Source organism: Trichechus manatus, unplaced genomic scaffold, assembly GCF_000243295.1.
Source record: "Trichechus manatus latirostris isolate Lorelei unplaced genomic scaffold, TriManLat1.0 scaffold00045, whole genome shotgun sequence".
NCBI lineage: Eukaryota > Metazoa > Chordata > Mammalia > Sirenia > Trichechidae > Trichechus > Trichechus manatus.
The window spans coordinates 639375-662029 of record NW_004443981.1 but is presented as its reverse complement, the minus strand read 5'-3'; the positions used below and the strand labels follow the sequence as shown (position 1 = coordinate 662029).

Sequence of the window (22655 nt, the reverse complement as noted above, 5' to 3'; positions counted from 1 at the left end):
TAAGGTAAATCTATGGAACTTGGAAAGTTGCTGCCTTGTATCATAGAATGGTGGTGGTAGCCAGAGGCAGAGAGTTCAAATAGGTGCTGTACAGGGAAAAGAAGAAACAGAAAAAAAACAAGTGGCTCCAATACGGAGGACCATCTAATTTACCACTCAAACCAGAAGAACAATTTTGAGGGTGAAAGGGGGATGCTATTAAAAATTATGTTGAGACAGAAGACATAAACTGGGGCTGTCCTTGGGAAACCAGAATAAACCTGGCATAATTTAAAACAGAGAGGAACAGGAAGCATAACTACTGTCCATTAAGATCCTGGGGATATCAGAAGGGCTTGATGAAGGTGTTTATGCACTGCCAAGGAAGAAATATGACCTCCTAGTATAATTACACTTGTGGTCCCGAAACTTAAATTCAGGTCTGAGGTTAAGGGGCAAACTAATCAGATTCCACAAAGAACCCTGCAGATAAAGCCCGTCATGTCCTATAGCCTTGGGGTCTTCTTGCCATATCGTGTTTCCTTGACATTTTGGTTTCCCTGTGGCTTCTGTGGACACTGATAACCAATTCCATGGCTCTGCCAACGACGACTTTGTGATCAGAAAGGCTTTCTCTACAACCTCTTAGAGTCTCCTCAAATTGCTCCAATACCAAAGCAATCAGGAATCTCAGGACAACGCTGGACACAGCAGAAACCCTAGGACGATTCACTTTTCTACCAGTCTAGGGTTATCCGCCTGGAATTATTTCAACGTGCAGCAGAAGGTAATTTCTGAAGCTAAAAGCTCTGGTTAACAGCGTAGTTACCAGAATGGAGGATCTTCTCAGCTGACGTCTGCCAAGCGTGTTAACACATTTAATTACATTAAGTGACTATCATCTTTCTTTCAGCTCGATTAATAGTACGTCCCCCACGCGGCCGCACTCTTGCCTCATTTTACATTAAGAGGAAACGTAGGCATAGAGAGTCAAGTGACGTGACCAAGGTGATAGCTGAAGTGAGACTTGCTTAGAACCTCCAAGCCCGGTCCTTTCTCGCACTGCCACCCACGGCCACGGGGTAGACGCACCCTGACGTGCTGGGGTCAGACAGGAAAAGGCTCGCTCTGCCCTCTCCACACGACTGCGGCTGCGTCGGCGGCCCGTGGTCCGCACGCAAGATGGCAGCGGCAGCGTCAGCGGCCTCCTGCCCTTCTCCATCATGGCGGCGGCCGGACCCGCCTCCCTGGGCGCCAGAGTCATGTGACTCATACAATGGCTGAGAGCCTACTAGAGGCTTCCTGGCGACGCCGAGCGAAAGCGATGACAGCCGCCGCGGGTTCGGCGGGCCGCGCCGCTGTGCCCTTGCTGCTGTGCGCGCTGCTGGCGCCCGGCGGCACGTACGTGCTCGACGACCTCGACGGGCTGGGCCGGGAGTTTGACGGCATCGGCGCGGTCAGCGGTGGCGGGGTGAGCAGGGACCGGCGGGGAAGCGCGGGGGGCATTGGGGGCCTGCCCGGGCGCGCCCCACAAGTCTTCGCGGCGCAGCCCCGCGTTTCGGCACACTCCCGCCGCGGCCCTTCTCCCCTCGGGAGTCCCTCCGCTGGCGGTCGGGGCGCGCCCACTAGGGGTTTCCAGACCGGCTCTTGCTCCTTTGAAATGAACTTGAGAAACAGGGGTGAAAGTACAGGACACGGAGATCCAGCGACTAAGTGACAGGTTTAGATAGTGACAAGGCCGAGGAACGAACCCTCACCCTCACCCCAGGTACCAGGGCCTGACTTTCCTCGTCCCGGAGACGACACTCAGCGAGGGTCGCTCCGGAAACCGCCAGGGAGCCGGGGCCGTCAGTCTGCAGAAGACGACATCCCAGTGGGCTGCTTGCGTTAAGCCTCTAACTTTTTTGGGAGTGGGCGTGTCGGGAAATCGGAACCCCGTGGCTACTAGGGCTTTTTCAGAGGGGCGAGTGTTGGGCAGGTCTGTTTGGAGGCACGACAGGTGCCTGGAGGTCTCTTTAGGAAGGTAAGAGGCCTGAAACTAGGACTATTTTTTTTTTTACGCCGTAGCAAGTGTGCTAGTATCACCCGATAGCCTAGGGTTGTTTACTGTTGGGGGTGGGAGGGACTGTGTTGTCCCGCGGAAGGTCAAGGCCCGGGAGGGTCATTTGCCTCGCGAGGACTCGTGCCTCGTTGGTGGCTATTTCTTTGCGCCAAAACCAATTGCCGTCGAGTCGATTCCCACTCATAAAGGTGGAAAACAGCTAGACAGTGGCTCTCCATCTTTAGGCTGCGTAAGAAACCAACGCCACCATCTGGTATGCTGTTAAAATGCAGGTTCTGTCCCCCACGTCTCCATCGCACCTTTCTAATTCTGGAGTGGGGCAGAGAATCTCCTTTTTAAGGATGCTTAAGAAGCCACTTCCACCTGGCATACTTGTTAAAATGTAGGTTCTGCCCTATCTCCGTTTGTAATTGTGGAGTGGGGCGTGAGCGTCTGCATTTTAACAAATACATCAATTGATTCTGACCCTAGATCTTGAGAGACCTTGTTCCTCCTTCTAGGCTCACAGGAGTAGGGAATGAGGGTTTTTATTTTTATTTTTTAAATCCCTTTAATTTTTAATTTTAGAATAGTTTAAGATTTACAGAAATGTTGTAAAGTTGGTACTGAGAGTTTCCACATGCATCACACCCAGTTTCCCCTATTAACGTTCCGCGTTAGTATGATACCTTTGTCACAACCAGTATTGATATTATTAAGTAAAGTCATAGTTCATTCAGATTTCCTTAATTTTTATCTGAGGCCCCATTTTTGTTCCAGGAGCTCATCCAGGATACCACATTGATTGACATGTCTTCCCAGGCCTTTCTTGGCTGTGGCAGTTGGGATGAGTTCTTTTTCTGTGGGCATTTCATCCCTGGACCCAATGCTGTCGAGTCAGTTCAGACTCAAAGAGACCCCATGGGGTTTCCGAGGCTGTAAATCTCTGTGGAAGCAGACTGCCACATCTTTCATCTGCAGAGCCACTGGTGGTTTCGAACCTCTGACTTTTCAGTTAGCAGCCACTGCTGTAACCACTGCGCCACCAGGGTTCCTTGGGCATTCCATACATGAGGGCACTTCAGCTTTGTGCAAAATTGTCAGTGGGGACAGCTCTTCATTCCTTAGCTCCTTGGTAACTCAGGGTCTTTCTTCACTAGCATAATTGTGCTTAACTCCTAATGAAATTTACTTGCCTACTTGTCCCATGCTCTTTGTAATCTTTACCTTGTCTTTGTTTTGTCCTCCTCGCTATGTGACCTTTGGGTCCCTGGGGTTTATGGTAACAGACCTTTGGGAGAAGTTTTTTTTTTGCTACCATAGATCACATCGAGAGCTAATTGTATTTGAAAATGTTAAAGTTGGACTCTTGAATGCGTTATTTGTTGGGTGGTTTGACAAAGCTCCCTCCGAACTAGATTGAATGCTTGCTTGTTTTGGGTGACCCAGCCTGATCACATTCAGCCTGATATGAGCTGCTGGGGAGGAGGGAGGGAGATCTTTTCTCTAACCCAACTGATCCTTCTTGATTATTACACTTCTGTATAATATATCAGATAGAGAAGGCAGTATGTCGCAGTAAAGAGCATGGACTGGACCAGATTGACAGGGGTCTAGTCTAGGCCTTGCTGCTCACTGTATGGCCTTGGGTAGGTACCCAACTGTGCCTCAGTTTCTTATCTGAGATAAAGTGACACCTGCTTGGTGGAGCATTGTAAGGAGCACTGGTGGCTCAGTGGTTAAGTGCTCAGCTGCTAACTGAGAGATCAGAGGTTTGAACCTACCAGCTGCTCCACAGGAGAAAGATGTGGCAGTCTGCTTTCGTAAAGATTTACAGCTTTGGAAACCCTATCGGGCAGTTCTAAACTGTCTTATAGGGTTGCTGAGAGTCAGAATTGACTTGATAGCATTAGGTTTGGTTTTTGGTTTAGGGGTATTGTGAGGATTAGATGTAAAGTGCATGGGATATTGTCTGGCAGGTAACTGATGTTGGTTAATACCCCATTTCAGGGATTAGGGAGGAAGAAGTTATCCCAAGGCCTTTGGATGAAGAAATTTGTTCTCAAGGCTTCTTCCTGGTCTTGTTGTAAACAGCTCCAGGCCTTATTCAGGCAGTGTGGTTAGTAATCTGGTAATTTGTTACTGTTTGGTGGTACAATTCAACATTAGGATTTACTATTACCATTGACTAATGCTTTTGCATTGGGTGTGATTGCAGGCTTGAAATAGCATAATGATGTGCACTTGCCTAAAGCTGGCACTTCCTATGTTAAGGATAGGAGCGTGTGGAGGGCAGAATAACCCAGAAACAGCAAAATACAGTTTTAATGGCATCATGCCAAGCAGGAAGCTTTGTTTACCTAGGGTCAAGGATTTGTTAGTGTGCATATGTAGTATTAGTCACTTAAAGAGTGTCTACGTTAATACTGTCAGCCTTTGCTAGGCTGTAAGCTCTTTGAGAACAATGCCTTTTTTTTTTTTTTTAATTTGTGTATACAATGCCTGCCATTTATTAAGAGCTTATTATGTGCCAGGTACTGTGCTAAGTCTTTTATGTACATAATCTTATTTTAATTTTGCAACAGCTGAATGAGTTAGATATCCCACTTTACAATAATTTGCCCACAGCCACGTAGCTTATAAATGTTGGAATCAGGATGCAAGCTCCATCTGACTCAGAACCTCCTACATTATGTTGCCTGTATCCATGCTACAAAAGATAACACAAAACATATTAAATAAATGTTCATTGAATAAAAGAATGCACGGGAATATGAGCTTGAATAAGACCTGGCCCTGTCCTCAAGGAGCTTAGAGGTGAGATGGATAAGTAAACTAGTGATTAGGGCCCAAGGTTAGAAGTGTTATGGTAGAAATATGGACCTGGTGCCGAGGAAGCCCAAAGGAGAGGCACCTACATCAGACTGATGGGGAGGAGTAGAAGGCATCCTTCTTGAAAGAGATGTGTTTGACCCAAAAACCAAAGGGTGAGTCGGAGTTGGCTAAATGAGGATGTAGGGCATATTCCAGGCAGAAGGAAGAGAAAAAAGTAGTTTGGTATATTTATGTAGAAGATGTGAGAGCAATATGAGGTGAAGTATCAGAGTTAGGATAAAATAAGTAGGGGGTTTGGGTACCAAGCTAAACAATTTGAACTTTATCCTAAAATCTGTTAGGGGAGAGGAGACTTAGCAGGTTTAAACAGTCATTTCATAATATAGATTTGTGTTCTGAGAAGATCAGTCTGTTAATTAGTGTGGAGGACAGAATGCAGGGAGGCATGTGGGAGACCCTGACACCATTTGACTATTCTGATAAGTGAGGGCCTACATTCAGGCAGTGAGGTTTAAGAAAAGGGGATGGATTTGAAAGATACTAAGGAGTTCTTGGTAGCTGTAGAAAGATGGAAAGTTTGGTGAAATGGTGACCCCAAGTTTAATGTTTAGGCAGATAATCATTCTTTACTAAGATAGCAAATGCAGAGGAAGGCTCAGATTTAGGAAAAAGTGCTCTGTTTGGTTTGGGATGCATTGCGTTTGAGGTGGTTAGAAAGCAGCGCTATGGGCCTGCAGCTCAGCGGCAGAGCCTGGGGAGGCTCTGAGTGTGAGGGAAATAGATATGTGCACCACCAGAATGTCAGTGGTGGCCTATATCTGGGTGTAAAAGAGAGAACTGAGCCTCATAAAAGTCAAATATCTTGCCGCTGTCACACACCTGGTAAGGTGTCAGTGGTTTGAACCTAGGTCTGTCTGGCTTCCAGGCCTATGAACATTCCACTATTCCATGATGAAAACCTACCTCTTTTATTCCCCTTGTTATATATTGCTCCCCAAAGGACAGATTATTGGCCAATTATTGGTTTTGTGATTTCTCCTATCAAGCAGTCATTAGCCATAGTCTAGGTAGGATTATCAGTTATGTCTTTCCATGCATTGTGATGCCAGTCTTGGATGAGGTTTCCTTAGTACAGCCTGGCCTGGGGATTGTTGTGTGGTCATTCTTAATTCTTCATCTGTTGATAGCACATATAAATACCTAAAAAGGCTGAGGAAACGAGTACTTTCTTTCAGCATTCTTGCTTGTAATATTTTCTTGCAAGATGTTGAGGGGAAAAATTAGCTGAGATTCATTTCTCTCATCCCAGCACTCAGATATTATTGTTGACAAATGGTCTTAAGATAGAAAACCTAAGTTTCATTTCTTCTAATAACTATTCTATTAGTTAAGATCCTCAAGATAAGTTTGCAGTCATGTATTTGTCAATGGTACCAAACTTACCTCCCAGCCAACCCTCATCCCAGCAGAAGACAAACTTGCTTGTTGCTCAAAACCTGTCTTTTATCTGTTGGACAAACAATAGCCCTACCTGCCCAGTGATGGGCAGAAGAAAGGCAGACAAACAAACGACCTAGGGAGTAACTTTCCACAGCTCAGCCTGTCCCAGGAATTGGCTAAATATGGGTATGGGGTGGGATGCATGGGCACTATGAAGAAGTATTCATTATTGGACTTGTTTTATTCATGCTCTTGAAAACTTTTTTTTTTTTTTTTTTAAGGCAACCTCCCGACTTCTAGTAAATTACCGAGAGCCCTATCGTTCTCAAATATTGGATTATCTCTTTAAGGTAATAAAAAATAATTATTGAATGGTAATTGTGGTATCTTAGAAATTATATGGAGAATTTCATCAGTAGAATCTGTCAGATTCACAATTCTAATTAAAAAACAAAAGGCAAATTACTGTTGGAATAAGTTGCTATCTGAAGTTTTGCTTTGGTTTTCTCATTTGCAAAACCAAAGGCAGTAATTCATAATTGTCTTAAAGTGCTATGTCTTTCAAATAATGAAGCACAGTGTTAATACTGTTACTTCTTTCCCCAGCCAAACTTTGGTGCCTCTTTGCATATTTTAAAAGTCGAAATAGGTGGTGATGGACAGACAACAGGTAGGAGTATTTGGGAAATGGGATGTTTCCCTCCCAACATTTTTATTTATACCTAACCACATACACTGTGATTTCAAAATATAATAAAAGTGGTGACTTTCGATATTGATCGTTTAGTAGATTGTTCCTTACTGTTCCTCTTTTAACTGTAGTTATTTAAAAAAATTTATATCAAAATATGAATTATCCATCAAAAACGGCTTTCTGACTTCAGATTACTTGTTTAGTTGAAGTAGTCCGTATAAACAAATCTGTAGCTTCTAAAAACTACGTGTACTAAACAGAGCATAAAGACAATTTGGAATTTTATAGAGAAGTTAAAAAATATTTTAATTATGTATTAAACAGTGTTATCAACTTCAGATAAAATTGTGGTAACAATATAAATAATCAGTATTTCAGTTTTTTTTCTTTTAAAAACAAAATTATTAACCACCAATTCATTAGTCTTCATTGTCACCATTTTGATTGGCTTTGTGTAGTACCTGCTATCAATGAATAGTTTATAGCCCTCTGGTTTTGAGTAAGAAGAACTACTTTAATTCTGTCAATGATTATCTCTAGCTTATTATGTATAGGTCAAATTCTGTGATAGTGAACTTTAGAGTATTGTCTATATGCTTGTGTTCCTGTTTGTGCTTTGGAGATAGTTTTTGTTAAACAAATATAATCGTGTAGTTGTATTAGTGTTTAATCTGTGTCAAAAGAGAAAAAAAAAGCAAACCAAAACAAAACAAAAAACCAGAAACAAATGAAAATCTCTACACAAAAACTTTCCTCAAGCTTTTGTAAGAGGACATGTATTTTATTGTTACAACATTTTAGGTAGAATTGATGATAACTGGCCAGCTTCATTTGCTGAAGCTAAATTAAAGGTAGAGATGCAGAAGCCGGTAGTTTTTGTGAATTCTGATGTTTACCTTTAAGAAGAAATGGGCAGTGGCCCCTTTTCTTATGAGGTCCTACTTAACAAGGGAAGGTACTTGTGCCCATGTAATACATCAAGACTTTGATGTCAGTTACCTACCTTGACACACTAAAGAGGTTAGTATAGAATTTTGTTGTAGTGAGACTGTGTGCTCAATCCTTTGTCCTCAAAAGTATTTTCTTGCAATAGCAAGGAGTGTTATATGTTCAAGGTGTAGGATATGAGAATTGCAGCTCAGGAGCCTGGGGATTTACTGCCAGGATCAGAAAGCTGGAAGTTGAGGTGATGTGAACTTAAAATTGGAGAGGGGGATTTGAAAACTCCAGAGAGACCGAAAGCCCAGGAAAATGTAGTCCTAGGAATTTATAATTACGTAAGGTTGCAAGGTGTAGAATCACCTTGCAAAAAGCAATTTGGCCTTTTGTTCTTGGTTCTTTTGAGCTGTACCAACACCTGAGGCTAATGAATGGGGCTGACCAGACCAAGAGGGACCCTCTGGGGGCCGGATACTGACTAAACCTCATGAGGCATGGTGTAACTATTATGGCCATGTGGTGAGGGAAATAAGAACCCTGAGGATCAGATGGAGCTTCCTGGTTGGTGAGCACCCACGGGAGAGAGTAACGTGTCCTTCCTTGGGACATGGAAGCTTTGCGCTATGACTCCTCCCAGACTTCACCCTATGGATCTCTTCATTTGTATCCTTTTTGATTGTAATAAATCTGTAGTAAGTATGGAGTGTTGTTGTTAGGTGCCGTCAAGTTGATTTCGATACACAGTGATCCCATGCGACAGAGTAGAACTGCCCGGTAGAGTTTTCTAGGCTGTAATCTTTACGGCAGCAGATCGACTGGTCTTTTCTCCTGTGGAGCAGCTGATGGATTCAAACCACCAAACTTTCAGTTAGCAGTTGAGGCCTTAACCATTGTGCCACTAGGGCTCCTTAAGTCTGGTATACTGTCTGTGAATCCTGTGAGTTCCTCTAGTGTATTAACAAAACCACAGGGGCAGTGAGAGCCAGCAGGGCCTGGCATCTGCCTATTTGGCAGTCTGAAGGAAGGAGTGAGTTCTGACCAAGTTCTTGGTGGCTAGGGTCTGAGAAATGCTCTGTTGGCAGCTGGACTAAAAGACAGTATCTGTCTAACTTGTGAGCTCTGACTCAGCTCTGGGTGGCTGGGGCTGAGAGATGGAGCACCCTGTGAATGGCTGGTGACGACGATGGAGAAGTGGGAAGGTAAGGACGGGATCCATTTCCTGGTGGGAATTGGATTCACACTGATCGTTACCAGGCGATGAGCAGTGAAGGTGAGATGTGCCCAGTGTGCCCGTTGCTTAGTGCAGAAGTGATAAAACTTCTTTTAACACAGCTTATAATAGGGTCGCTATGAGTTGGAATTGACTTGATGGCAGTGGGTTTTTTTTTTTTTTAATAATAAAAAGTTATGGTTAGATTATTTAAGACCTTTGTGATACTTAGGGTAGTGAAAGATGTTTAAATAATATGCTTGGATCATTCAGCCTCAAGTTATATAAGATTATTCTCATTTGGCCGACTTCAGGATTGGAAGTGGGATACTAACACTGAGAATTGTGTGTGTGTGTGTGTTTGTGTGAAGGGGGCGTGGCCATGGGACTCACCATTAACAGATTATTTCCTTTCCTGTTTTGCTTGCCCCCATTCAGATGGCACTGAGCCCTCCCACATGCACTATGCTCTAGATGAGAACTATTTCCGAGGATATGAGTGGTGGTTAATGAAGGAAGCTAAGAAGAGGAACCCTAATATTACACTCGTGGGTAAGAAATGAAGTTTGCGATTCTTCTGCAGTCTGTTCTACCTTAACTTTTAAATTCTGAATCCTGCTGGTGGAGTTCCTATTGTCACAGAAGTACTAATAATACTGTTAATGCTACCAGCTGCAAAGCGTGTATCAGGCATGATCTTGTCTTTGGCCTAGTGATCTACTTCTGAAAGATCACAGCCACTGAAAACCCTATGGAGCACAAATCTACTCTGAAACGCATGGGGTTGCCATGAGTCAGAATCAGCTCCATGGCAGCTGGTAAAAATTATTGTCTGTCTGTGGTGTCTATCTATTTGTCTACCATCTATCAATCTATCATCTATCTGTCTATCAATCATCTATTTATCTATCTAATGTCTGATCTTAAAGTAACTCTGGAGTAAGGTATTACTCTTCCCATCTACAGAAGAAACAGTGGAGGCTGAGAGAATTTGAGCCACTGACATAAGGTTACAGACGGTTAGTAAATGGCAAAATCAGATTTAGAACCTAATTGTGTTCTGGTTTTGTTATGTGACTCTAAACTACTTTCCTTAACAAAATCCTCCAAATTTGTAAAAGAGCACTACTGTTCATAAAACCGTGTATTATGTGTGGTAGTATACCCCAACTACTTACAAAATTGTGTTACATGCTGTTGTTAGCTGCCATTGCATCGGCCCCCAAACTCATGGCGGCGCCATGCACAGCAGAATGAAATGTTGCCTGATCCTGCGCCATCCCTATGATCGATTGCGGATTGGGCTATTGTGATCCATAGGGTTTTCATTGGCTGATTTTTGAAAGTAGACTGCCAGGTCTTTCTTCCTGGTCTCTTGTAGTGTAGAAGTGCCACTGAAATCTGTTCAGCATCATAGCAACACACAAGCCTCTACTGACATACAGGTGGTGGCTGCACAGAAGGTACATTGCTAGGAATTGAATCTAAGTCTCTTGCATGGAAGGCAAGAATTCTATCATCATGTGCAGTAGACCACATTTCTGGAAGTGCATACAAAAGTGTTTTTTTTTTTTTTTTGAGCCTCAGTGATATGCCAGTCACTGTTCTAGGCACTAGGGGTACCAACAAACCAGCCTCAGATCCCAGCCCCTTGTGGCTCTTGGGGTCTAGCAGCAGGATCATTGGATGGTTGCTCAAAGGGGATTATACTCGTTTCATGGTTCTCCTGTAGCAGTGTGGACAGAGCTTGTGAAGTATTTCAGACATTCACAGTGGTAGAATACTTTCATCATTTGAGATGAATTTTATTTTTTGAAACAGACTTACATTCAGACTAAGTGAAATTAATGATCCATTCGAAATATTTGATTTCATATTATTTTTAAAATCATTTTAAACAAAGGAGAATAGTAATTCTAAATTAAAAAAGAGGAGTGTGTTCTTTCTAAATGGACTTTATAAGAAATTCCAGAAATGTTTTGAGCAGTAAAAAGTATCATTGAATTCAGACTGTACCCTCCCACTAGGCTGCTTCCAAGGTCAGATCTCATTTAAATGTAGAAAATCTGGCACACAGAACCACATCCTAACAAAGACTTACACATGGTGGGCCTTGAGAATGTATTTGGCATTACATTGTTTAAAAATGTTGCGTTATTTTAACGTCACATTTCTTATGTTGATACATTTATGCATTCCTCCTGAGTTTAGAAAAATAAAGAAGCATTTTGTCATTTTGAATTTGATATTTTTCAGTGGTGAACTAGATTGATAATATATTGAAGAGCTATGGAAATTAACTGTTGATTTTATGTTAATATACTAGTAGGAGAATTAGCATTTAGAATTGTAATTAGTGCTTCTCTTTTTTAAACTTGAAAATAATCATGGTTATTGGAAGTATGTGGATGTACTTGATCTGTATCATTTAACAAAAATGTATTTTCCTTTTAAGTCACTGGCATTTATATTGATATAAGGACAAACTAATTTTGTTAAATTTGATTACCTAATCAGTATTTTTTAAATAATTTATTTATTTTTTTGTTTTTGAAAATGTACACAGCAAAACATACCTGACTAATTAATACTTTAAGTAACCTTAAACTGTAAGAAGATATGCTAGTGGATGAAGGATTTGTATTAAACCTACCTCACAGGAGTAGTTAAGTGTCAGCTTTCCTGAACTCTTTGATTTGACTTCCAAGAACAGAGGTTATAATATTGAATATTCCCTACAGGGGGAGAAGATGTTAAATTAAATTGTATGATACATTTCTTTCTATGGTACGTGTCTTTGAGAGAGATGTTTTTGTTGTTTGCTATTCTTATTTTTTCTTGGAAGAGCATTTGGGATTATGGAACTTGACTCTTAACGGGTCACTAAGGAATTATGCTGTCCATAGCCTGGAAGGGGTTTTGAGAAATTGTGTGTTATATACAGTCTTTCCTTTAGTCAGATCTATATTGGCATTTTGCTTAGCTGAACATCCTTTTTGTTTTGTTTTGTTTTAAATGAGCAAGCACTGTTATCCATTCCATCTTTGCCTCTTCCTTTCTCTCTACAGGGTTGCCATGGTCATTCCCTGGATGGCTGGGGAAAGGTTTCAACTGGCCTTATGTAAATATTCAGCTGACTGCCTATTATGTTGTGGCCTGGATTGTGGGTGCCAAGCATTATCATAATTTGGACATTGATTATATTGGGGTTCGTAACATACTTAAAATATGATTAATTTGTGGACATGCATTTGTAATTTTTTAAAGTAATTTGATTCTGTGGCACTTCACTGACTAACCATTTTGTGTCATGAGACTAATTTGTTGTATTGGTATCTAATAATAACACAGATAAACTACATGTGACCTTTTATTCCTCCTCTTTGTCCATTCAGATTCTTGCCACTTTTGAAAACTGTACTGAGTGTGCTATTTCTCTATTTTTGTGTGTGTGTGTGTGTGTGTGTGTGTGTGTTTGTATCACCTCAGCTCAAATCTTCCTGCAAAGCTTTTCCTAGTTTCTCTAGTTCTGACAATAATACTATGTTTACTATAGAGTTTAGTGATTAATTTTGTTTTGCTCTATGCAACATCTATTGTCCTAATCCAGGGGTTGGCAAACATTTCCTTAAAAGGTCAGAAAGTAAATAGTTTAGGTTTTGTGGATAAAGAGATAGAATTGAGGATATTAGGTAGGTACTTACATAACCATTTAGAATGTAACCATTTGAAACTGTAAGAACCATTTTTAGCTGTCAGGCTGTAGAAATACAGGTGGACTAGATTTGGCCAGCGGGCTGTAATCTCCCTTACCCCTGTCCTAAACTGCTACTTAACACTTTCTAATAATTAAAAAGTGTAAAACACGATATCCTGTCTCCCCAGCTGGTCTGTTGGCAGGCTGGAGGCGTGCCTCACATGACATTATACCCCATAGAGTCTTTTACTCACACATATAGTTGAGTCTCAATAAAAGTTTGCTCATTAATATGCTGTTTGTCAAAAGTTTCCATGCAATAAGCAAGCACTTACTGAGCTTCTACTGTGTTGAAGGCATTGTGACTGTGTTCTAGAGATAGCAAGATTAATAAGCTCTTGAGAGGTTCAGTGAAAGATGTCAACACTGGAATAGATAAATTGCGGTATCACAGGGTGATATATGAGATGGGTATCAACCAAGGGCTATAGGGAGCTGGAGAAAAGAATATGCTTGTTTTTATTACCCTTCTCCAAATTGTAACTGAAAATTAATTTGCATTTGAGAGCTTTCTTAAATGGCAGGGTATTTTTAACCCACAGTGAAGCTAAATGCAGGTTTGGGTCTAGTAGCTTTCTATTATGGTAATGTCACATTTAGGAAATGTATCTGGCAAAGAAGGGGTGATTCACATCTCTTTTAGACTCTTGATAATCACATGTTATGGCAAGGAGCTTCTTAGATCAGACACTCTTTTCCTGTGTAAGCAGAGTAGGAAGATCTTTTGGAGCTATAGCACCTGGGCCTTAGATCCATCTCTGTTACTAACAGTTTTCTCAGCCGCAGAATGAAAGTCTTCGTGATTCTAAATTTAAGAGATTTGTTCCTTTTATGTTTCCTCATTAGGGGTTTGCTTTTGTGATCTAACACGTCTGTGATTCTCTCTGTGTGTGCTTAAAAAATTACTGCTGTACAATGTACTTATTAATACTTTCAGATGTGCCTTCGGGATCCTGTACTGATTATGACAACAGTCTCCGTATCTGTTAGTTCTCCAGTGCTTAGTATAGCGCCTGGCACACATTATACTGTCAGTATTTGTTGAATGAGTGGATGAATATTCCACTGTCTTAGAAATCTCTGGAATAAATTCCTTTTTTAAAAATACCAAATATTTTAAGATTTAAAAAAAATAGTATTTTAATTTACATAAGTTATAAATAGCTATAAATTGTGTGGTAGGTCATTTCATAAAGTAGGAAAAATGACATATCAGATAATATGAAAGATGATGGGAGAAGTGGTATCTTAATGGCAGTGTCTACTTTCTGTCACTTAAAACTTTCAACTCAGACTTTTTGACTTTTTCTTTTGTAGATTTGGAATGAGAGAACATTTGACATCAGTTATATCAAGGTCTGTACAACTTTAAAATCTTTTTATCTTTAAATTATTAGTGAATAATTCCTTCATAGAATTTAAGTTTATTTTTGCTATTTACATTGTATTTACGGTTTACTCTGGTTTTCAGTATATTCTCACGGTTTTTAAATTGTTTCTGGAGAATCCCAGTTAGGTTCTGAGTGTAGTGGATGGAAATGGATTTATGAGTCTCGGGACACTCACTGAGTTCAACTAGAACAGTTTCTCTTTTCATTTGTCCTGTTTAGGGTTTCCATCCAAAACATTTTTACCCCTGTGGTTTTTTTTTTCTTTTTACATTCCCATGATATAGGTACCTTAAAGATAATGTTTTCATTTTCCACAGGAGGTACATTTGTACTGAGAAATAATATTGAAACTATCTTCCAGGATGCTGGTTTTTGAAGATACTTTAGCTATCTTTGTCATAATTCAACAGCTAAAAATGTATTGGTGACCTTTCCTATGTATTCTGTTTACCTCTCTGAAAGATGTTAAGAAAAATGCTGAACCATCAAGGTCTCGAGCAGGTGAAAATCATAGCAAGTGATAATCTCTGGGAGCCCATTTCTGCTTCTATGCTGCTTGACTCTCAACTCTTGAAGGTGATTGATGTTATAGGGTAAGGAATGTTTTACTTTGAAAACTAGTTATTTCCAGTTACTTGCTCTGTGTATTAGCTGTGCCTTTGTTTTTGCCTTCCCCTCCACATTTGATTATGTTTTCAGAAGGTAGCTTTCTGGTATTTACTTAACCAAAGCATGTATAGCTGAATGTTCATTACTTTCTCTTTGAAATGTGTGAATTTTAGGATCTTCCTATGACAGTGAAATGCATTTGTAAGTTTTAAAATTTTGTATAAATGTTTGGAGTGTACTAAAAAAGGGCTTTGTTTAGATTAAGGGGCAGAATAGTATTTGATTTTAGATACTATAAAGGCAGTGTCTTGAAATTAGCTCCTAACTCTCAGGCTTTCTGCGGCTGGCAGTTCTCAGCCTGAACACTTATGCAGATGGTATATTACAAAGTTCAGGAGTCCCTAAGACTACCCTCACTTCTGACATCAACTGTAAGTTTGGGGGTCCCCACGACCACCATCAGGTTCTTTAAACTTGCTAGGATGAATTGTTGAACTCACTGAAAATTGTTATACTCATGGTTACAGTTTACTACAGTGAAAGGATACAGATTAAAATCAGCCAAGGGAAGAGGTATGTGGGGAAGGGTCCAGGAGAGTTCCAGGCAAGAAGGTTTTAGTTATCCTCTTTTAGTGGAGTTGTGCAGACAGCACCTATTTTTCCTAGCAACAATGTGTGACAATACACATGGAGTATTGCCAACCATGGAAGCTCACCTGAGCATTGGTATCCGGAGTTATTATTGGGGATCAGTCATATGAATAAGTTTGACTACTTGCATGGCTGAACTTAGCCTTCCGCCCCTCCAGAGGTTGAGCTGATACTATGTGGCCCAAAGCCCCCACCATAAATCACGTTGTTAGCATAGACTGTCTAGCATGGACCAAGGCCCCCAGACCTAGAGGTAAACAGAGGCATCCTTTTCAGGCTGGATGTTCCAAAGGCATAGAGGTTACCTTCTAGAAGCTGGGGGCTATGGCCAGACTTCTCTTTGGGAAAAGTTAATCTTTTACTGTATGGGTATGTTCACTGACTATGACTTTTGTCATATCTCCTTAGCAGTACAGTTTTAACCTACTTCTTATTCCAATTCTGCCTTTCAGCCCTCGGGAACTTGACCTCATTGGGCTCCAACAATATATATATATATTTTAAATAGATTTGAAAATTAGTCATCATAACAGCATGTATAAACATTTGAAAGATAGGATACATGTATGTGTGGAACTTGTTCTTTATTCAATTTGAGGACTCTGCTTGATCTACATATACTTTAAAAAATTTTTTTTTTATTTTGAAGAATTTTGAACATACACAAAAGTAGGCAGAATAATGTAATGAATATCCATGTTCCTAACACTCAGCCTATGTAACTATCAATCCATAGCCAGTTCCCATTCGTTATGCATATTCACTCTTCTCCGTTTCCTCCCCATATTATTTGGGAACAAATCTCAGACATTGTATTATTTAATTTATAAAAATCTTACCATTTATTTATAAAACGGACTCTTTTTCTTTTTACCATTAACAATACCATTATCACAGCTAGAAAAAAAGTTACTGAAATATCTCTTATTATTGTTTTATAGTTTTTTTTAATTGAATCTAGATCTTATTAAGATCCATATATTGTCGCTTTAGTTCCCTAAAGTCTTTTCTAATCTTTAGGTATCTGTTCCATTTTTTTTTTTTGTCGTCACAATTTATTTGGTGAAGAAACTGGTTTGTTTGCCTGATAGGGTTTCCCACAATCTGGATTTTACTAATTTCATCCTTACAGTTTAGCATGTTCATTTATCCTGTTTGTTGTTGGAAATTCACTCCTCATTTTATGTTTCCGAAACTAAATTTAGGTTTGATTTTTTTTGTTTTCGGTCAAGAATTGTAAGATATTTTTGCATTTATATTCAAATATTTCATAAATTAAAATTAGGATAAAATTTTTGCCTACATTGTTAAAATTTTCATAAATAAATCTTGAGGGAACACAAAGTTAAATATATTTAGTTAGGAAAGGTGAATATATTTAGGAAAAAAATTAGATGAAAGTATGGGTTTGTTTTACTGTATCTTCATGAAAAAGTTGGATGCTTAATTCAGTTTATTTTTACTGATACCAGTATTTAGTGCAATGAGTTTTCTTTCCTCTGAACACTACTTTAGTTTTATCTCAGAATATATGTTGTGCTTTTGTTATCATACATTTCTAGTAGTTTAACTGAGTTGTTTTTCACTTCCCTTTTGATTCATTAGAGTGTTTCAATTTCTAGGTGGCAAGACTTTTTTGATTTTTGATTGTTTAATATTTTATTGCTTTATGGTCATTTAACGCTAAATGTATCATGTAATTTTAAAAAACATTTTATCGTGACTTATTATATTGAGGTGTTTATCAGGATACAGAATTGAGTATATACTATTTACCTTATTGATTGTTTTGTTTAGATTTCTGTATCCTAATTATTTTGTCCACTTGAACCGTCTAGGCCTACCAAGAGTGTTAGTTTCCTCTAATTAGTGTGTTTCTAAGGAGTCCTGGTGGCTCAGTGGTTAAGTGCTCTGCCGCTAACTGAAAGGTTGGCAATTCGAACCCACCAGCCACTCCACGGGAGAAAAATGTGGCACTCTGCTTCTGTAAAGATTAAAAAACCAAAACCAAACTCATTGCTGTTGAGTTGATTCCAACTCATAGGGACCCTGTTGGACAGAGTAGAACTGCCCCATAAGATTTCCAAGGCTATAGTCTTTACAGAAGCCAACTGCCGCATCTTTCTCCTGTGGAGCGGCTGGTGGGTTCGAACCACTGACCTTTTGGTTAGCAGCTGAGCGCTTAACCACTGCTCTTAGGAAACCCTACAGGGGCAGTTCCACTCTGTCCTATGAGTCAGAAATGACTTGATGGCAGTGGGAGTGTGTTTCTGTTTCTTTTTTCAATCTTATGCAGTTTCTGCTTTACAGAAGTTTTGTACATAGATGGTAATGATTATTTTATCTTCATTGTGATTTCTAACTATTATCATTAAAAAATGCTATTTTTTCTCTCATTTGATGCCTCTTGGACTAAATTCTGTTTTGTGTGTGACTCTTGCTTCCCTTTTATTTGTATGTGCTTGGTATGTCTGTGCCTATCCTTTTCTTCTTGACCTTTCAGGAGCACTTATTTTAGGTCTGTTGCTTGCATATAGCATAGAGTTTGATTTTCTTTTCTAGCCAGTTTGAAAGTCTTCATATTTTAATGAATGAGTTAAGCTTATTTTTTCTTACTGGTTTAACTGATGTATTTATTCTATCATATCATCTTTTGTTATTTAAAGATTAATATTATGTATGAGGCATTCCCGTAACCATCACCACTATCTGGTTCCAAAACATTTTCACCGTGCCAAAAGAAAACCCTGTACTCATTATGCAGCACTCCCTTCCATCTTTCTCCCAGCCCCTGGCAACCTCTAATCTGCTTTCTGTCTCTATGGATTTGCCAACTCTGGATATTTCATGTAAATGGAATCATACAATATGTGGACTTTTGTGTCTGACTTTTTTCTCTCAGAATGATGTTTTCAAGGTTTATTCATGTTGTAGCAGGTATCAGTACTTAATTCTTTTTTATGGCTAATTAATATTTCATTGCAGGTTTTCTTAGATAATATACTACAGAGTTTGACTGGGACAGTCAGATGATTTTAGTTCATGAAGCCAAAGCCATTCTGAGGCCTGATGATATTGAATGTAGAAATAAATACATCTGTATGGAAGAACCTTTTGATGGAGAAAAATACAGTCAGAGCTGTGCATGGAAAGCAGAAGTTTGATATGATCAGGGATCAATTTTCTTTTTTAATAACTTTTTTTTTTAAATTGTACTTTAGGTGAAGGTTTGCAAAACAAACTAGCTTGTCATTAAACACTTCGTACATATATTGTTTTATGACATTGGTTAACAACCTCACAACATGTCAGTATCCTCCCTTTTTGATCTTGGGTTCCCTATTACCAGCCTTCTAGTCCTTGCCCCTGGGCTGGTATGCCTCTTTAATCTCATTTTGTTTTATGGGCTTGTCTAATCTTTGGATGAAGGGTGAACCTCGGGAGTGACTTCATTACTGAGCTAAAAGGGTCTCTGGGGGCCATACTGTCGGGGTTTCTCTAGTCTCTGTCAGGCCAGTAAGTCTTGTCTTTTCTTGTGAGTTAGAATTTTGTACTACATTTTTCTCTAGCTCTGTCTGGGACCCTCTAGTGTGATCCCTGTCAGAGCAGTCAGTGGTGGTAGCCGGGCACCATCTAGTTGTTCTGGACTCAGTCTGGTGGAAGCTGTGGTAGTTATGGTCCGTTAGTCCTTTGGACTAATCTTTCCGTTATCTTTAGTTTTCTTCATTCTCCCTTGCTCCCAAAGGGGTGAGACTAGTGGAGTATCTTAGATGGCTGCTCATAGGCTTTTAAGACCCCAGATACTACTCACCAAGGTAGAATGTAGAACATTTTCTTTATAAACTATGTTATGCCAGTTGAGCTAGATGTTCCCTGAGACCTTGGTCCCTACAGCCCTCAGCCCAGAAATTTGGTCCCTCAGGGAGTTTGGATGTGTCTGTGGAGCTTCCATGACCTTGCCTTTATAAGTTGTGCTGGCTTCCCCAGTATTGTGTACTGTCTTACCCTTCACCAGAGTTACTACTTATCTATTGTCTATTTAGTGTTTTTCCATCCCCACCCCTTTCCTCCCTCGTAACCATAGAAGATTGTTTCTTCTTGTGTGTAAACCTTTTCATGAGTTTTTATAGTAGTGGTCTCATACAATATTTGTCCTTTTTGATTGACTTATTTCGTTCAGCATAATACCCTCCAGATTCATCCATGTTGTGAGATGCTTCAAAAATGCATCATTGTTCTTTATTGTTGCGTAGTACTCCATTGTGTGTATGTACCATAGTTTGTTTATCCATTCATCTGTTTGGGCATCTAGGTTGTTTCCATCGTTTTGATTTTGTGAACAATGCTGCCATGAACATAGGTGTGCATATGTCTATTCGAGTGGCGACTCTTATTTCTCTAGGATATATTCCTAGGAGTGGGATTGCCGGATCATATGGTATTTCTATTTCTAGCTTTCTAAGGAAGCGCCGTATTGTTTTCCAAAATGGTTGTGCCATTTTGCATTCCCACCAGTAGTGCATAATAGTTCCAATCTCCCTGCAGCCTATCCAACATTTGTTTTCTGTTTTTTTGATTCCTGCCAGTAATGCCAGGGTAAGATGGTATCTCATTGTGGTTTGATTTGCATTTCTCTAATGGCTAGTGATTGCGAGCATTTCCTCATGTGTCTGTTAGCCACTTGAATGTCTTCTTTGCTGAAGTGTCTGTTCATTTCCTTTGCCCATTTTTTAATTGGATTATTTGTCTTTTTGTTGTAGGAATGTTAGATTTTCCTGTAGGTTTTAGAGATTAGACCTTTGTTGGATTTGTAATAGCTGAAAATTTTTTCCCAGTCTGTAGGTTCTCTTTGGTGTGTTCTAGTCTCCTACTGTTATTATTGTGGAACTGTCAGTTTCTCTTTTCAGTGCTGTTAGAGTTTGTTTTGTGTATTTTGGAGCCCTGTCATTGGGTGCATAGATATTATGGTTTTGTCTTCATGATGAATCGTTCCTTTAATCATTATATAGTGCCTTGCTTTGTCTTTTATGGTGGATTTTGTTTTAAAGTCTATTTTATCTGAGATTAGTATTGCCACTTCTGTTCTCTTTTGGTAGCTGTTTGCTTGATATATTTTTTTTCCATTCTTTGATTTTTAATAAATTTATGTGCTTGTTTCTAAAGTGAGTCTCTTGTAGACAGCATATTGATAGATCCTATTTTTTTTATCCTTTCTGTCACTCTCTGTCTCTTTATGGGTGGGTTTAGGCCATTTACATTCAGTGTAATTATTGATAGGTGTGAGTTTATTGCTGTCATTTTATAGTGCTTTTTTTTGTGGTGCAGATGATTTCTTTGTTCCGCTTACTTCCCTATGCTGAATTCCTTTTGTTTGTTGATTTTTTTTCATTTCTTTTGTTTTTGTAGATTTTGTTTTTACTGAGACTTTATGTTTTTCTTCTTTATTTTGATAAGTAGGTTTATTAACTTTCTTTGTGGTTACCTTGAAATTTACCCTTATCTTCCTAAGTTTGAACCAGTCTATTATTGCTTGGTATCGCCTTGCCTTCCTCTGCATTAGAAAGTTCTGTACCTACACTGTTTATTCCGTCTTTTATTGTTCTGACATTGTTGTCGTTTACAGATTAATCTCTCTGGTTCCTTCTTGTAAATCTTTTTGTATTGAATAGTCCTTGAGAGTTCATTTCCTAGGTTGGTATCTGGCTTGTGCAATCTTGTGTCCTAGATTCAGGCTGTGGTCTGATGTTATTCGTTCTTAAATCAAAGGACTCCCTTTAATAATTCTTGTAAGTTTGGTTTGGTTTTTACATAGTCCCTTGATTTCTGTTTATCTGGAAATGACCTAATTTCACCATCATCTTTAAATGAGAGTTTTGCAGGATATATTATTCTTGGTTGACAGTTTTTTCTTTCAAGGTTTTGTATATGTCATCCCATTGCCTTCTTGCCTGCGTGGGTTCCGCCGAGTGATCAGAGCTTAGTCTTATTGTGTCCCCTCTGTATGTGACTTTTCATTTTTCTTGAGCTGTTGTCAGGATTCTTTCTTTGTCTTTGGTTTTAGTGAGTGTAATTATGATATGCCTTGGTGATTTTCTTTTGGGGTCTATCCTATATGGGGTTTGTTGGGCTTCTTGGATGGTCAGCTTTTCATCTTTCATGATATTAGGTTGGTTGTCTGTCAGCATTTCTTCAGTGATCCTCTCTGTGTTTCCCATTTTCTCCCCCTGTTCTGGAACTCTGATCACTCACAGACTTTTGCTTTTGATTGTATCCCACATCATTCTCAGGGTTTCTTTATTTTTCTTCATTATTTTTTCTGATTTTTCCTCACAGTTGTATTCAAGCATTTGTCTTCAATTTCGCTAATCCTGTCTTCCATTGTTTCACATCTGCTCCTTAGACCGTCTATGACGCTGTCCATTTCTGAAAACTTGTTTTTTATCTCTTGGATTTCTAATTGTTGTTTTTATATGATTTCTAGCTGTGAATTTATTTTGACATTTTTTTCCTGAATTCTTTCATTTTTTGTCTGTATTTTCCATGAATTTGTCTGGCTTTTCCATAAATTTGTCTGTTTTTCTCTCATGTTTGCCTGCTTTTTGCCTCAAGTTTTGAATAACTTTGAATATTAGAGACTTGAATTCCCTATCAGGTAGTTCTAGTACCATTTCTTCTACTGGAAAGTCATCTGGTGTTTCATTTTGGACACCTGCTGGAACAATGCCATTATTTTTTTATGTTTTGATATTATCTGCTGTCTTTGGGACATTCAGTAGTTATTTTCTTTGTTTATTGATTGCAGATTTGTTTTTACCTGCTTTTTTGTTTTATTTGGTTACGTCTGAGCAGGTAGGTTGTGTGTTCTTTGTTGTTTGCTTGTCTGTGGGCATGATACTTTTCACCACCCTGTCCAATGGGCAGGGCCAGTCACTCAGCTATGGTGCAGCAGGGCAGGTCCAGCTGAAGGGGAGGGGCTGGGATGGATTGCTTATGGCATTCACTGGGGCCCACAGGGCAGTCCGGGGTTCAGTGCAGGGCAGATTGCAGTAGGCCATGCCTGTGCTGCTCAGGTGTGTGATGTTCCGTGCATGTTGCAGGTAGGCAGGAGG

At 39.6% G+C, this 22655-nt stretch overlaps 1 protein-coding gene across 1 annotated transcript in view; it reads left to right on the top strand.

Moving 5' to 3' along the window:
- Positions 1 to 1255: 1255 nt before the first annotated feature.
- The window catches only part of GALC (galactosylceramidase), a 68723-nt gene continuing 47323 nt past the window's right edge, over positions 1256 to 22655 (top strand). The window contains 7 exon segments of the mRNA XM_023731678.1: positions 1256 to 1450; positions 6577 to 6645; positions 6902 to 6965; positions 9577 to 9690; positions 12207 to 12346; positions 14213 to 14251; positions 14749 to 14879. Coding sequence (XP_023587446.1) covers positions 1256 to 1450; positions 6577 to 6645; positions 6902 to 6965; positions 9577 to 9690; positions 12207 to 12346; positions 14213 to 14251; positions 14749 to 14879 — 752 coding nt within the window.